The 15,056-nt window shown below is 54.0% G+C and overlaps 1 protein-coding gene across 2 annotated transcripts in view; it reads left to right on the top strand.

Moving 5' to 3' along the window:
- LOC140612563 (large ribosomal subunit protein bL21m-like) overlaps positions 1-9,139 on the top strand; it is a 75,223-nt gene extending 66,084 nt beyond the window's left edge. For both annotated transcript variants that reach the window (XM_072790246.1, XM_072790245.1), the window contains exons 3-7: positions 2,362-2,447; positions 3,512-3,675; positions 6,076-6,128; positions 7,044-7,147; positions 9,025-9,139. In XM_072790246.1, the coding sequence (XP_072646347.1) occupies positions 2,362-2,447; positions 3,512-3,675; positions 6,076-6,128; positions 7,044-7,147; positions 9,025-9,089 (472 nt within the window). In that variant the 3' untranslated portion in view covers positions 9,090-9,139. The remainder of the gene's footprint in view (positions 1-2,361; positions 2,448-3,511; positions 3,676-6,075; positions 6,129-7,043; positions 7,148-9,024) is intronic.
- Positions 9,140-15,056: the final 5,917 nt, after the last annotated feature.

The following is a 15,056-nucleotide window of genomic DNA, read 5'->3' as shown; positions in this document are numbered from 1 at the left end:
GGCCTTGCATAGCTGTATTTTATTTAAAAAATCTAGTAGCTCCCGGGATCCCTGGGTGGCGCAGCCGCCTGCCTTTGGCCCAGGGCGCGATCCTGGAGACCCGGGATCGAATCCCACATCGGGCTCCTGGTGCATGGAGCCTGCTTCTCCCTCTGCCTGTGTCTCTGCGCCTCTCTCTCTCTCTGTGACTATCATAAATAAATAAAAATTTAAAAATAAATTAAAAAATAAAAAATCTAGTAGCTCCTAATTAGAGGCTTCTAACCGGAGAGCTAGAATCACAAGAAGGTTGGATCAGAATTTTTAGGAAAAACTTAAATATCTCTTGGAAGAACACATTCAGTATTAAAATATCACTCTTAGAGGAAAAAATCTTTTTTTAATTTTTTTTTAAGATTTTATTTACTTTGGGAAGGGGAAAAAGAAGGAGAGAGAGGATCTCAAGCAGACTCCCAGCTGAGCCTGAAGCCCAAACACAGGGTTGGGTCCCAGGACCCTAAGATCACCACCTGAGTTGAAATCAGAAGTTGGATGCTTAACCGACTGAGCCACCCAGGCACCCCAGGGAGAAAAAAAACCTTTAATGTAAACTACAGAAGGTAAATTTGACAAAATCCCACCCAAATTCCCAGTAGGAATATCCAAAAGCAGTAGAGGGTAGCAGTGAAGAGTAAGGAAGCTCCTGGTCCTGTCCCAGTCCCACCCCTCACAACCCAGGGGCCCATGAGCAAAGTAGTCCACTCTGAGCTTTGTGCAAGATGGATATGGTGTTAGTATCTCTCTCAGTGGAGTCCTCTGCGCGTTCAATAAATTTGCACATTTAAAGAGCTTAGGACTAAATAAATAAATAAATAAAAAATAAATAAATAATAGCTAGCTAGCTTAGGACAGTGCTTGGCGTACCATGAGTTGTTATGGGGTATCAGCTGCTCCTGCATTCCCAACTCAGAAGTGGGAAGATTCGGGGGGCTTTTATGTTTCTCAAAAGATGAAGTCGAAAAACAGAATCAGATTAAAGAGAGAGAGATCCTAAGGCAGAACATTAGTTAATTTGAGTTAATCTTTCTCTTTCCCCATGAGTTCCAGGTCTCCAGCATCTGTTGTCTTATAGTCTGTCTCATAGGGAGGGCCGGGCCCAGCAAGGGGACCAGAGCTCCCACGATTGGACTCTCCTCCTCCTTGTCTGTCAGAGATCATTGCTTGGCCACAGGGTGGGAACGTGTTTCCAGGTGCCCTGAGATTAGCACAGTGGATGAGCTCAGTTTCATTTTTTGGCCGGTTGACACCAAAGTGATTAGAGCCACAGCATGGGGAGCATTCGTTGTACGCACCCAAGTGGGGCTCCTGATGGAACTCTGCAGCAGAAAGACGGACATTTCCCTCTCTGGTGGCAAACAGCAATAGAAGCTTTAAAACCATTCTGAATAATTCAATTTGGGCTCTACTGAGCTCTCCCCTCTCCATAGATTTCAGGAATTCAAGGCAGAAGTAGATCAAGAAGTGAGAAAGACCCTGCCACCTTTTGCCTCTGTGCTCCCTCCCTGTGCACCCAGCTTGTTTCCTCCAGGCCGAGCGGAGGGAGGGGCAGACCCTGGCTGCAGCAGCACTGCTCCCGCGTGCATCTCCACACTGCCCGGTCCTTCCGGGCACACCATCCCTCCTGATCCTGCACAGCCTTGGGGACAGGTGTTTTTGTTCCCATTTGCTCAGTGAAAGAAACTGGAGCACAGAATAGTGAGATGGTTGCCAAGGTCCTGTTAGTCTGGTGACAGAGGCGGGGCTCCAACCCCTGTCTGTGCACAAAGGCCAAGCAGACTCTTACCTGGTGGGAGTTAGAGGTAAGGGCTGAGCAGCAAAGTGTTCCTGTCACTGGAGCCCTGCCCTCAGAGCCCCTGAGTGTTAGACTGGCACTGCAGCACGGTTGGGAGGCAGAGAATGTCTTGCCTTTGGGTGGAGCGTTGGGGGTGGCAAAGGAGGGGCATCGATGCAGCCCACACCTCTAAGAGAACGTGTGCCCTGACACTAAGAAAGAGAGTCCTGTCTTCTCGGATGAGCCACCGGCCCAGGGGGGTAGTTCTTCCGAGGAGGGGCGCTTCTGGGATGAAATGGTTGGAATTCCCGTTTTGATTATTGAGTAATTAGTGGATGTTTCTTGAAATATGTGGCCCTTCTGAGAAGATGTGCGGTCACACAGAGGGGCAAGTCTGTACTGAGAGTCCCGTGTCCACATGGCCTGGGGCCTCCTGGGAGCATATGGCAGGCATAGCCCTGTCCCCCCAGCTTGAGCACAGCCGTTTCTCACAGATCCTGAACTGTCTTTTTCCATGGGCATGCCGTGTACATGTAAAATCTGTTTTACAGGTACGTTCCTAAAACATCACTGAGTTCACCACCTTGGCCAGAAGTTGTCCTGCCAGACCCAGCTGAGGAGACCAGACACCATGCAGGTAACAGATGTGGAAACGAGGGCGGTACCCCCTATTTCTCCCCCGACAAGGTGGTCCCCTGGCCACAGAACAGGATCTCACATTTCCAGGGGCCCTGAGACTCAGCACGGTGTGAATGCTCAGGCTCGTTTTTGCCACTTGACACAGATTCAAACCCTCGCGAGCACCAGCCACAGTCCAAGCAGGCAGTGTAAGCAAGGGAGGACCCCCGGCTCCACCTATGTCCACGCTGTTGGTGGAAACACAGTGGCAGGAAAAGATTTCTCCGCCATCAGAAGAACCATGTGCATGGTGGTCAGTAGGTGTGGGTGCAGCCTGGGAGTTGGAGAAACTCGGGGTGTCAGGATTCCTGTCGACCCAGAGCGTGTCCCGTGAGGAGGGACAATGTGGCCGGCCACCGTTGCCACGAGGGAGCCCGGTGTCCTCTGCCTTACAAGGCTGGAAACGCAGGTCAGCGCGTGGCATCTTCTGGTTTTAAAGTACCGTTTGAGATGTGGTGCCAGATAAACAGTGCTCTGCCCTTTCTCCGGGCGCAGCTCGGGCCTGACTCTTTCCAGGGCAGGCACCGTGCACTCCTGTCCCAGCACCCAGCCTCAGGCCAGGCTGGGCAGGTCAAGGCTCACAGATGCTTATCAGACAGCGAACAGGGCAGGAGAGAAGGGATCGCGACCTGAGGTGAGGCAGTGGAAGCCCGGAGCTGTGCGGGCTGTGCGGGCTGTGCGGGCAGAGGCTTCCAGGTGGACCTAGCACCACAGGGTGTAATTCTAGCTTTTCCTGGTTTGCAAAAAGGCCTCTGCTCTCACTTTGCTAGTCCTCTGGCTTTTTCTTACAGAAGACTGGGAATCCAATGGGGTGAAGGTCTTTGCACCCCAGAGTCACAGGGACGGAGCCAGGTGCACCTAGTGCTCAGGCTAGAGAATCACGGGCGGCAGCCCCACCGCCACTTCCCATCCCACTGAGGGAGAGCAGGGGACCTGGGGCCTTGTATGACTGTCCCTGCAGGCCTGTGCCAATGTGAGTAGCTGACCGGCTGGCCACCTGGCCTGCTTTCTCCCCGCTCCTAGAGGTCGTGGGGAAGGTGAACGAGCTGATCGCCACAGGCCAGTATGGCAGGCTGTTTGCTGTGGTGCACTTCGCCAGCCACCAGTGGAAGGTGACCTCTGAGGACCTGATTTTAATCAACAACGAATTAGACATTGCATGTGGAGAGAGGATACGGCTGGAGAAGGTGAGTGCAACAGGGTCTGTGTGCCCCAGGAGTTCAGTCACCAGGTGTGCTATCCTGGGGAGCCTTCCTCAGGTCAGCGGGAGAGGGTGAGCAGAGCCAAGGGACAGGAGAGGGCAGGTGTCCCCTTGGGGGTGGCTGAAGCCCAGCAGGGCGAGGGACTGCAAGGGCAGCTCAGGAGACTTCCCCTCACAGGGAGGCGGGCCACCCTTCCTCCAAGGAAAACACGTGTGCTGATGGAGCTCCCGTCTCAGGAGCACCCTCCCTTAGAGCGTAATGAGCATCCCGGTTGCAGACAGGGGTTCAGCCCCACACTGACGGGGCGAGTGTTTCTGCAGGAACACTACTGTGGTGTTAGACTTGATGGCTGCTGCTTTTAAGCAGAAGGACTGGTTTTAGAGGCATTTCCCAGGGACTGGTATGTCTACCGGCCATTCCACACTGCTTGGTCTGCATGTTTAGCCTGGTATTTCTACCCATCACTTACAATTCTTCTTGTTGTTTGGGGCAGACTTCTTTGTTTTTTTCTTATTCTATTTATAAAAGTATATCAAATGTAAGTTTTCAGGGGTGCCTGGGTGGCTCAGTCAGCTGAGCATCAGATTCTTGTTTTCACCTCAGGTCGTGGTCTCAGAATCAGATCAAGCCCCACATCGGGCTCTGCACTCGAGATAGAGTCTGCTTGGGACTGTGTCTCCCTCTCCCTCTGTGCATTCTCTCACCCACTCACTCTCTCTCTAATAAGTTCTAATATATATTTATATATGTATATATGAGCTTTCTATATTAGATCGTTTTTCTAGGATGTGTTTAACTGCTAACATAATGTGCCATAGCATATATGGGTTTTTTTATTGATTAAAACTCCTCTTTTGTGGTTGCAGAGTTTTTGTGTACTTAAACCAAAACTCTGGTTTTTTTAAGATTTTATTTATTCATTTGACAGAGAGAGAGAGAGAGAGAGAGACAGAGCACAAGCAGGGGGAGCAGCAGAGGGAGAGGGAGAAGTAGGCTCCCTGCTCACCCAACGCAGGACTCAATCCCAGGACCCCGGGATCACGACCTGAGCCAAAGGCAGATGCTCAACCACTGAGCCCCCTTAAACTCTTGTTTCTAAGATGCTGTTCTCAGCCGGTGAACTGAGCTCAGAGCTGAACTAATCAACCATATAGGGCTTCAACAGCCAGGAGGACTTACTTCTCCTTAATGACAGTGGCTCTGTCATGAGCTCATGGGCAAGGGCACACTTACTCTATATAACATCTAAAATAAGTAGGAGACTTTAGAGGTGTATCTGACCATTTTTGAAAGGGAATTTTTTTTTCTTAAGTTTTTTTTTTTTTAGTAATTTACACCCAACATGAGGCTCAAATTTATGACCCCAAGATTGAGAGTCATGCATTCCACGAACTGAGCCAACCAGGTACCCCCTATAAAGATATCATTTTGAAACATTTCACATTAACAAAAACATTCTAGAAACCACCACCTAACGCAAACTGTTTTTCCTAACTTAGGAAATGCAGGGATCCCTGGGTGGCGCAGCGGTTTGGCGCCTGCCTTTGGCCGGGGGCAGATCCTGGAGACCCGGGATCGAATCCCACATCGGGCTCCCGGTGCATGGAGCCTGCTTCTCCCTCTGCCTGTGTCTCTGCCTCTCTGTCTCTCTCTGTGTGACTATCATGAATAAATAAATAAAATCTTTAAAAAAAAAAAAAAAAAAAAGGAAATGCAGTAGAAGAGAACGTGTCACCCTGAAAGTGACTGTAATACAGTGTTTTGATTATTTGTCATCTCGAACATATGAAGTCCGTTGATGTTGTTGTAAAATACACTTCACCTTTAAATATTTAAGCTTTATGTCATTGGGTGTTTTTCTCATCTGCCCTTGTAATGCAAAGATGCCTTCATCTGAGGCCGCACTTGGCCATGCAAAGGACAGTTGTTGAAACATCCACGTGGAATTTTGCAATCTTTAAAAAATACACTTGAACCTAAATCTTGGCAGAATTAGCAGTGTTATAAACTGCTTCCAAGGACACCGCAGTAGGATTTTCGCTGTATATAACTTTCTATAAAAAGTAAAAAAAAAAAAAAAAGCCACCGTTATTTACACAGGCGGTTGACACTCTTCTCTGGAAGCACAATCACCGAGTCAGGTACTCAACGACGCTTGTCCTGGCTGCACTGATGGGCCTATCTGGGAGGTAGCCGCAGCTCTGTGGCTCAGCAGCCAGGGGCTGGCTCACATTCCCGCTGGTTTGAACCCTGAGGAACAGCTAGTAGGCTGGCAGATCAAGTCCGTAGCACGCTGTTGGGTGGCTGGTTCCTTCCTCATGCTCCATTGTTTGCATCACTGACTTTTCTGTCACTTGCTGGTAACATGCCTGTTTCATTTCCCAGGTCCTATTGGTTGGAGCTGACAACTTCACGTTACTTGGCAAGCCACTCCTTGGGTAATGCGCTCACTAATGCTGGGCTTTGTCTAGGGCCTGCACGATCTGTGAGGGAGGCCATGCAGAGGACACCCAGGCCAGACCATTGTTCTATTACAATTTATTACAGTGGAGACTTGTACGATTTGTTGACAGACCACCCTGTCTCTTTTTTCTTCTCTTCTCTTTTCTTTTTTGTAAAGTAAACACTCTCCCCACATGTGGCTCAAACTCACAACCCCAAGATCAAGAGTCCCACACTTCTCCAACTGAGACACCAGGTGTCCCTGTGCTGTTCTCTTTTATTAGTATCAGGTAATAATTCACATACAGTATCGTATACATGTCAGGTGTACACGATGTCTTGGTACATTACAGAGTGCAGTCCGCCATGGGCCTATTGCCCTGGGTCACCTCCCAAAATGATTACAGTGTTGTGGACCATATTCCTGGTGCTGAGCCACCCCCCCATGGCTGGTTTATTTCACAGCCAGAAGTTCACACCTCTTAGTCCCCTTTTCTTTTCTTTTCTTTTCTTTTCTTTTTTCTTTTTAAGATTTTATTTATTTATTTATGAGAGACACAGAGAGAGAGAGAGAGACAGAAACAGACACAGAGAGAGCGAGAAGCAGGCTCCATGCAGGGAGCCTGACACGGGACTTGATCCTGGGTCTTCAGGATCATACCATAGGCTAAAGGCGGCACTAAACCACTGAGCCACGTGGGCTGCCCCCCCCTTCTCTCATTTTGCCCATTGCCCCTGCCTCCTCCCCTTCTGTCGTGCTTCTTTGAGGTTTTCAAATTATCTGCAGGGAGGGTATAATTTATAATCAGCAGAAAAGAAAGTAAAACTTTGTTTTGGAAATTCTTACACACCATTAGTAAGATTGAAAAATAATTAAGAAGGTAGGTCATTGTTTATTTTCTTCTTTCTAGAAAGGATCTCGTTCGAGTAGAAGCCACGGTCATCGAAAAGACAGAATCATGGCCAAAAATTAATATGAAATTTAAGAAGAGGAAAAACTACAGGAAGACGAAAGGTGAGTTAGACAAAGTGTGGCTGGTGCCCCGTCCCCACTGTGCTCGGTCCCCCACTATGCTCGGTCCTGTGGCTGCTGGCAGGGACAGCGGCCACAGACACGGGACGGAGCTCAGCCCCGGTCTCCTGGGTTAGATGGGGCCGGGCAGATAGAAGTCACTCGTAAGCAGAGCAGGGGTATGGAGGGAGGGGCCCTGGGACCTCAGCCACTGCCACTGGACCACAACGTGCCAGCAGGTCACAATGGCAAGGGGAACATTTGCCTTCACCTCAGACTGGCACAGCATGTCCCATGACCCACGGACGGGCATCAGTGGCAGCACCATTTGTGCCAGAAGCACCAGAGGTGACTCCTGTCCAGCATGGAGACTGGACAAATAAACGGGGTGGGGCAAGGCAGTCCTCTCAGCAGAGCATTCCCCCCGCAGTGCCATGAGCAAACTGCCACTCCACACGAGAACCGGAAGGAATCTTAGATAACTGGTGGGACCTGAGCAACACCTGACCTTGTGCCTCTGGGTACATATATCCAGGGGTGGAGGGAGGCCTGAGGAAGAGGGCCGTTGGTTGACAGAGAAGGGAGAGCCAGCGTGGGATGGGGTGAGGAGCATAGGGTGAAGGGCCGTGCAGAGTGTGGCTTGGTGATGAAGTGAGTGTCCCTCTGATGGCCTCACTGCCGGGCAGGAAGTCCAGGGGTCTCCTGGGGACGGCGGGGGTGGAGGGAAGGTTCAGGTGGGAAGGGGTGAGGTCAGGGGTCAAAGTGAAGGAGCAAAACTGACTATGGACGAGAGAGGGAACTGGCAGGGTATGTCAGCCCGGGAGCTGCGTAACGTGCTGGCAGGTACAGCATGAGGGCCAGGGGCAGGGGCAGGGCGGATGCTGACCATTGGTGTCCAAATACTTGGGCTGCACAGCGGGGAGAGGTGGCCCTGATGTGGTCTAAGGAGACCCGGAGTAGAGCAGCAGCAGTGAATGTGACGGGTGATTTCACAGCACAGACCTCACCCATGGGTGCCCCCCTCCCGCCAGGTGTGAGGGAGCAGCGGGGCCCTGGGGTGGGTTCAGCAGCCAGTTAGCGGGAAGAGGAGAGGAAGCCTCCTGCAGTGGCTCTTTGGGGCACGCTGCAGGGGTGTCCCAGACTATGGTACGAGAGGTCGGGAAGGTGAGGGCATCTCCTGAGTGAGGGCAGTAGCCCCCAGGTGGGGGCCAGGCCCCACACATCCAAGATGGAGGGTCCTGGGACACATGGGGTCACAGGAGGCCCCAGGTAGGTGCCAGACCAGCTGTCACTCCACTTTCTGCCCCTCCCCATCTTGAGGGAGTGCCAGTTGAGGCCTGGCCTGTGCTTCCCCCAACTCGTCCTGTCCCCATTAGCTTTCTTTGGTCCAGTCCGTGGCCACCCCCCACAGCCCCGTGAATCCACAAGCAGGAACAGGCCCATCCCTGCAGTAGGCACCCCTGGAAGTCACAACCCCCCGTAAGGTGGGGGCTCCTCAAGCCTAGGACCCACAGGTGTGGGATCCTGTCTGGGAAGTGTATAGCATGCACAATCCTCAGTCACCCTCATCACCACTGGCCTGAGCTGCCAGTATTGGGGAGGTGCTAAAATACCCTGACAGAGTAGGCTGGCTCCGCCTCAGGTCAGGTTCACAGGAGCCTCTCCTCCACCCTCTGCTGCTTCTGAAGGGGCTCCCGGAGCATGGGGCAGGACAGGCACGTGGCCAGCGGGGTCCCCATGGGGCCTGGGTTCCGCCTGGGGAGGGCCAGTGCCAGGCCGACCCCCCGTGGAAAGAGCAGGTGGTCCGGCCACAGGGTCTCACTGTGGCTCATGAACACCGCAGACGTGGCCAAGCTGTGACCCTGTTCTCTCTCTTCCAGTTATCGTGAACCCACAGACTGTCCTTCGGATAAACACCATTGAGATCGCTCCATGTTTGTGCTGATCCTGAAGCTCATGTTTACAGAATGTAAAAATAAACCCCTGTTTTCTGGACACCGAGTTTCAGAATTTCTATATAAAAAGCTTTGCATTCCTGTGACAGATTGTTCTAGCTTGAGTGCCACGTCTGTGAGCTTAGTTCTGTAAGCAGCAGCCTCCCCGAGCCAGAGAAGCCTGGAATTCAGGAAGAAGCACGAGCACGGCCCTCCGGGGGCTGCAGCCTGCAGGCTTGTTTGAGAGACAAAGTCGCGTTCTTGGCTGCTGTCCACTATCCACCCCACTGCAGGTGGCGGGGCCCCAGGGCGTGGTGTGGGGACACAGCTGGGCCCTGGGAGCTCACACCACCTTCTGGCAAGGTGGGCAAAGTACGAGCACACCACATCTCTTGAGTATGCTTGTTTCTCGTGATTTGCTCTTTTAAGAAGCTGGGATTCAGACCAGTCTGGGCCCAGAGCCCCATTCTTGTCCTTTGCCTGTGGTCAGTGGGGAAGGGGAGTGGCAGTCTGGCCAGGACGGGGCGGCGGCGGAGGGGGGGGGGGGGCAGGGGGAATTGAGAGTGAGGAAGTGGCTGGGATGTGACAGTAGCAGACAGCAAAGGGGCCAGAGGTGTTTTGGGGCAGATCCTAAAAGCAGCCACCTGTCCTGGAACGTAAGCGCACAGGGAATCCATCAAGGAGGGACAGCAGGTCCTGGACCCGGAGTGGCCCAGGGAACGGGGAGCCGGTTGGGGACAGGGGTGCTCTCTGCTGGCAAGGCCCTCTGAGCTGTGTCATTCCCAGAGGCAGGGCCTCCCCCAGAGAACAGTTAGGGCTTGTGAGCCACACAACAAAACCTGTGGGACCATAGTGCGTGCTTTCTTCTGCAGGGGTCCTGGGAGAGTCCGTGGGGGGTCATCGGGTGGTGCCTGCCACGTGGAAGTGACAGCTGTGGGGGTGCATGGAGCTGCCGCCCCAGAGGAGACTCTACTGTGTAATACCCTCCGTGGGAGGCAGGGGGCGCAGTCCCGCAGGACCAGGACGCCCACATGGGCTGCCAGGGCTTGGTGCAGGGGCGTGAGGGGTGCTGGGCCCCAGCCCTGCTGGTGGAGCGCTCTCCCCTAAGGCCACGCCTCGAGCTTCTGAGGACCTCCCTCATGCTGACAGCTGTTGAAAAACATGTGAGACAGAAGTCACCTTCCCGTTCTGTGCCTCTGGCACATGTGTATGCTGGAAACAGAATAGGTTCTGGAAGGCCTGCTCTGGCCAGGCAGTAGGGCTCTGGGGCTGCAGGGCGCTTCTGGAGGGTGTGAGCCCCAGGCGCTGCGGGACCTCGGGGCAAGGTACCCAGGCCCTGGGCTTCGACAGCCTCCCCTGGTAAATGGGGGAGATCCCGGTACCCGCCTCACTGGACCATGTGATGGGAAGCGCCGGGCCCACGTTCACCATGTGCAGCGTCTGCTCTGGGGAACTGGTGACGTGCCTACAGAGCATTAATGTGGCAGATGAGCTAGTGAACGTTTGCTGCTTTTAAAAACGACTAAGCTTGGGCACCCGGATGGCTCATGATCTCAGGGTCATGGGATTGAACCCCACATTGGGCTCCATGCTCAGCAGGGAGCCTGCTTCTCCCTCTCCCTCTGCTCTTCACTCTGCTCGTGAGCTCTCTCACTCTCAGACAAAATCTTTAAAAAACTGGACTAGCCTTGTTCACAGCAGGCAAAGCGCAGAAAGAATTCACGTGTGTGTCAGCAGGTGGGTGGATAAGCGTGGGCAGTGCATAGTGCGGTGGAATATTGTTCAGCCATGAAGACGGTGAAGTCCTGATGCCGCCCCGTGGGTGAGCCTGAACACCGGATGCCGAGTGGAAGAAGCCAGTCACGAAAGGACACACGCTGTGTGATTCCACTTGTGTGAAACACCGAGAATTCGCGAATCCATAGAGAAAGTAGGTGGGTTCCCAGGGGCTGGAGTCACTGAGAAATAGGGAGCTGTTGCCTGATGAGTACAGGGGTTCTGTGTGAGGTCCTGGGAAAGGCTGGAAGTAGATGGTGGTGATGGTTACGCAATATTGTGAATGTCATTAATGCCACCCAGTTGTCACTTAAAAATGGTTACGATGTGGAGCGCCTGGGTGGTTCGGTTGGTTGAGCATCGGTCTCTTGGGTTTGGCTCAGGTCATGATCCCAGGGTCATGGGATTGAGCCCCACGTCGGGCTCCTCACTCAGCACACAATCTGCTTGTGATTCTCTCACACTCAGGCTCATTCTCTTTCTCAAAAAATTGATTAAGATGGTAAATTCTATGTTAGGTAGATTTTACCACAACTTTTTTTAAAAGGGAAAACATGGATTATGGATTAGGTTAATGACATCACTTGTCTTAAAAAAAAAAAAAAAAAAGAGGGCAGCCCGGGTGGCTCAGCAGGTTAGCGCCGCCTTCAGCCCAGGGCCTGATCCTGGAGACCCTGGATCGAGTCCCACGTCAGGCTCCCTGCATGGAGCCTGCTTCTCCCTCTGCCTGTGTCTCTGCCTCCCTCTCTCTCTCTCTCTCTCTCTCTCTCTCTCTGTCTCTCATGAATAAATAAATTAAAAATCTTAAAAAAAAAAAAAAAGAAAAAGAAACAGCCCCTCGTGTATTTTTGCAGAGTACGAAAGCCCCCCACAGGTTCTTCCCGACAGAGCTGTGCTGTTCTGGCAGCAGCGGGGGGCGGGCGGCAGGGGCCAAGGTGCTCTGCCCACAGCCCGCTGCCTCCTGGCTCGCCCTCCGGGCCGCTGTGGGACCTCCCAGGGGTCCCGAGAGCGCAGTGGGCGTTAGGCCTTGTCCGGTGGGAGGCAGCGCAGCCCGGGGCTGACCCCCGCCCTCCACCACCAAGCGCGCTCCTCCTGACTATGGGTATGAACCACGGCCCGCGTGGGGCTGCCGGGCCGCCCGTCTCAGGAGGACGCTTCCCGGGTCACCGTGTGCTCCCTGTCTTCCTGGGGTCAGCACGTGAGGGTGCTTGTCCCGCGTTTCCCGCTGGCCTCCGTCCCGCCCTGGACAGCCAGTGCCCGGGCGCGCATGACATCGTTTCACTCACCCGCCGGGGAGGCCGAGGCCGAGGCCGGGGCTCCCGGAACCCCGGAGCCCTGCTCTAGAAGCGCTGAAGGCGCCCCTGAGCCTCGGTGCGGGTGCCCTCGGCGGAGGCGGCTGCATGCGTTGGCACGGAGGACGGGATCCCGTGACCTGCTGACCTTCCCCCTGCACCCGGGGCCTCCCTCTGCGGGGCCCAGCCACTTGCGTCAAGGTGGGGCGCAACCCCCGTGGCCGGGACATAAGCGCCGCACCTCAAGGCTGGGTGCACTTTGCCCTACTCCTGTGGGCCGCGCGCAGGGACCGGGGCGCACCAACCAGGACGCCCCTTGTCCCCCCCAGAGACGTCCTCAGGTTTCTCCCTCTGCTCCTGCGCAGCGCCCCCTCTCCGCCCGGCCAAGGGTTCTAGGCTCCGTGTGCGGGACACACTGGCAAAGGGGGGGGTTGCCCTGGGCCCCCCGACCTCCCCGACCCCCCGGCTCCTAACCGAACTTCGGGGCCGGCACAGTCTATCAGATGGTCTCCGGGAATGACCTCTGAGGGACAGAGCACGTCACCAAGGGTCATTTTAAAGTGAGGTACCGGGATCCCTGGGTGGCGCAGCAGGGCGCGATCCTGGAGACCCGGGATCGAATCCCACGTCGGGCGCCCGGTGCATGGAGCCTGCTTCTCCCTCTGCCTGTGTCTCTGCCTCTCTCTCTCTCTGTGACTATCATAAATAAATAAAAATTAAAAAAAAATAAAAATAAAAATAAAGTGAGATACCTGCGTGGGGGCCGCAGGGAAGGCGGGCGAGGCGCCCCGGGTCCTGGGTGCGGGAGCTCAGGGCTGGAAGACCTGGGGGCACTCAAACGGAGGGGGGTCCCCTCTTTCCTTTTATTATTTTTGAGAGAGAGAGCAAGAGTGAGATCACAGAGGGGGAGGGAGAAGCGGGCTCCCCCCTGAGCAGGCAGCCGGATGCAGGACTCGATCCCAGGCCCCCGAGATCGTGACCTGAGCCAAAGGCTGATGCTTGACCCACTGAGCCACCCCGGCGCCCTTAGGGGAGTTTCTGAATCATTCAAAGCAGGGGGTCTAGGGCAGCCCCGGTGGCACAGCGGTTTAGCGCCATCTGTAGCCCGGGGTGTGATCCTGGAGACCCAGGATCGAGTCCCACATCGGGCTTCCTGCATGGAGCCTGCTTCTCCCTTTGCCTGTGTCTCTTCCTCTATCTCGCTCTCTCTGAATGAATAAATAAATAAATCTTTAAAAAAAAAAAAAAAAACCAAAGCAGGGGGTCTGCAGGCTGGCAGGTCTGAACATCCACAGGGCTGAGCCCCCCGGTGTCCCGGCTGTGACGGGGGTGGGGAAGGGGTGTGGGGGAGCACACGTGGTTCCCCGCCTGGCCCCAGCTGGCCGCTGTGTGGGGGTAAACATCGACGTTGTCATCACACTCGCTAATTGCTGACACGTGACGTTTTGCTGTGCCGTTTCCCACCTTCCAGAAAAGTTCTCCCGGGAAGACGCAGCGCACGCAGGTGGGAACTCGTGACCTGCCTGCCCCTTCAAGGGAAGACTCTACTGGATTGTCGAGCCCGTCCTTTGAAATGAAACTGTTACTTCCACTGTCCAGGAATGTTTTCCTTAAGAAAACCTTGTAGGGGCACCTGGGTGGCTCAGTTGGGGAAGCAGCTGCCTTCTGCTCCGGTCATGACCCCAGGGCCCTGGGATGGAGCTCAGCAGGGAGCCTGCTTCCCCCCCTCCCCCTGCTCCTCTCTCTCTCTCTCTCTCTCTCTCTCTCTAATAAATAAAATCTTTAAAAAAAAACAAGAAAGAAAAGAGGGACGCCTGACCTGGGTGGCTCAGCGGTTTGGCGCCTGCCTTCAGGTCAAGGCCTGATCCTGGAGTCCCCAGATGAGGCTCCCTGCAGGGAGCCTGCTTCTCCCTCTGCCTGTGTCTCTGCCTCCCTCTCTGTGTCTCTCCTGAATAAAATATTTTTTCAAAAAAGAAAAGAAAACCATCTACGTCTCTGAAAACACTGAAAAGAACATGTTTCCCTGAACAGCCTGAGGCCAAACATGGAAGTGTGTCTTCTGATGGTCCCCCTTCCGCACACACCGCAAATCCCCCTCCATTTGCTGCCCAGAACTTTCTGGAGCTCAGCTAAGGCTTGTAGAGTTCTCTCTCCCAGAATGTTTGGACTGGGATAAAGAAAATCCTAGGCAGGGGTAGCCCCGGTGGCTCAGCGGTTTAGCGCCCCCTGCAGCCCAGGGCCTGATCCTGGAGTCCTGGGATCCAGTCCCTTGCATCAGGCTCTCTGCATGGGGCCTGCTTCTCCCTCTGCCTGTGTCTCTGCCTCTCTCTGTGTGTGTGTCTCTATGAATAAATAAATAAAAAAAAAAAAAGAAAGAAAATCTTAGGTGACTCAGTTGGTTAAGCGTTGGACTCTTTATCTCAGCTCAGGTCGTGATCTCAGGGTCATGAGTTCGAGCTCCACACTGGGCTCCGCACTGGGCTGTGGAGCTTACTTACTTGAAAAAAAATTTTTTTTAATTTTTTTAAACCTAGGACTCTCACAGAAGATTCTTGAAGTGGGGCCATTTCAAGGGGCAGGATTTGAGGCCTGGGCTCAGAGCCCTCCATCACCCCAGAAATTACTCCCCGCACAGCACCTTTGCCTCCCCCAGGGCACACCTGTTCTTCACCAATTTTCCAGCTTTAATGTTTCTGTGGGAATGACACACAGCATTGGGGAGTTTGCTGTGCCACTACACAGGGCCTGGGGGAGGGGGGTTCTCTTGGCAGGATTCCTCCACCACCTCAAGCCTTGACCGGGTTCAGAGCCCCAGCTCTGATGGGCAACAACCTCACCGCCTGAGCCTCCGCCTCCTCCTCAGCTGCGTGGGGCCTTAGTGCTATTTGCCTCAGTGAGGCACTTGGCAGG

This window comes from Canis lupus, chromosome 21 (assembly GCF_048164855.1).
Source record: "Canis lupus baileyi chromosome 21, mCanLup2.hap1, whole genome shotgun sequence".
Classification (NCBI taxonomy): Eukaryota; Metazoa; Chordata; class Mammalia; order Carnivora; family Canidae; genus Canis; species Canis lupus.
This window is presented reverse-complemented; position numbering and strand designations above follow the sequence as displayed.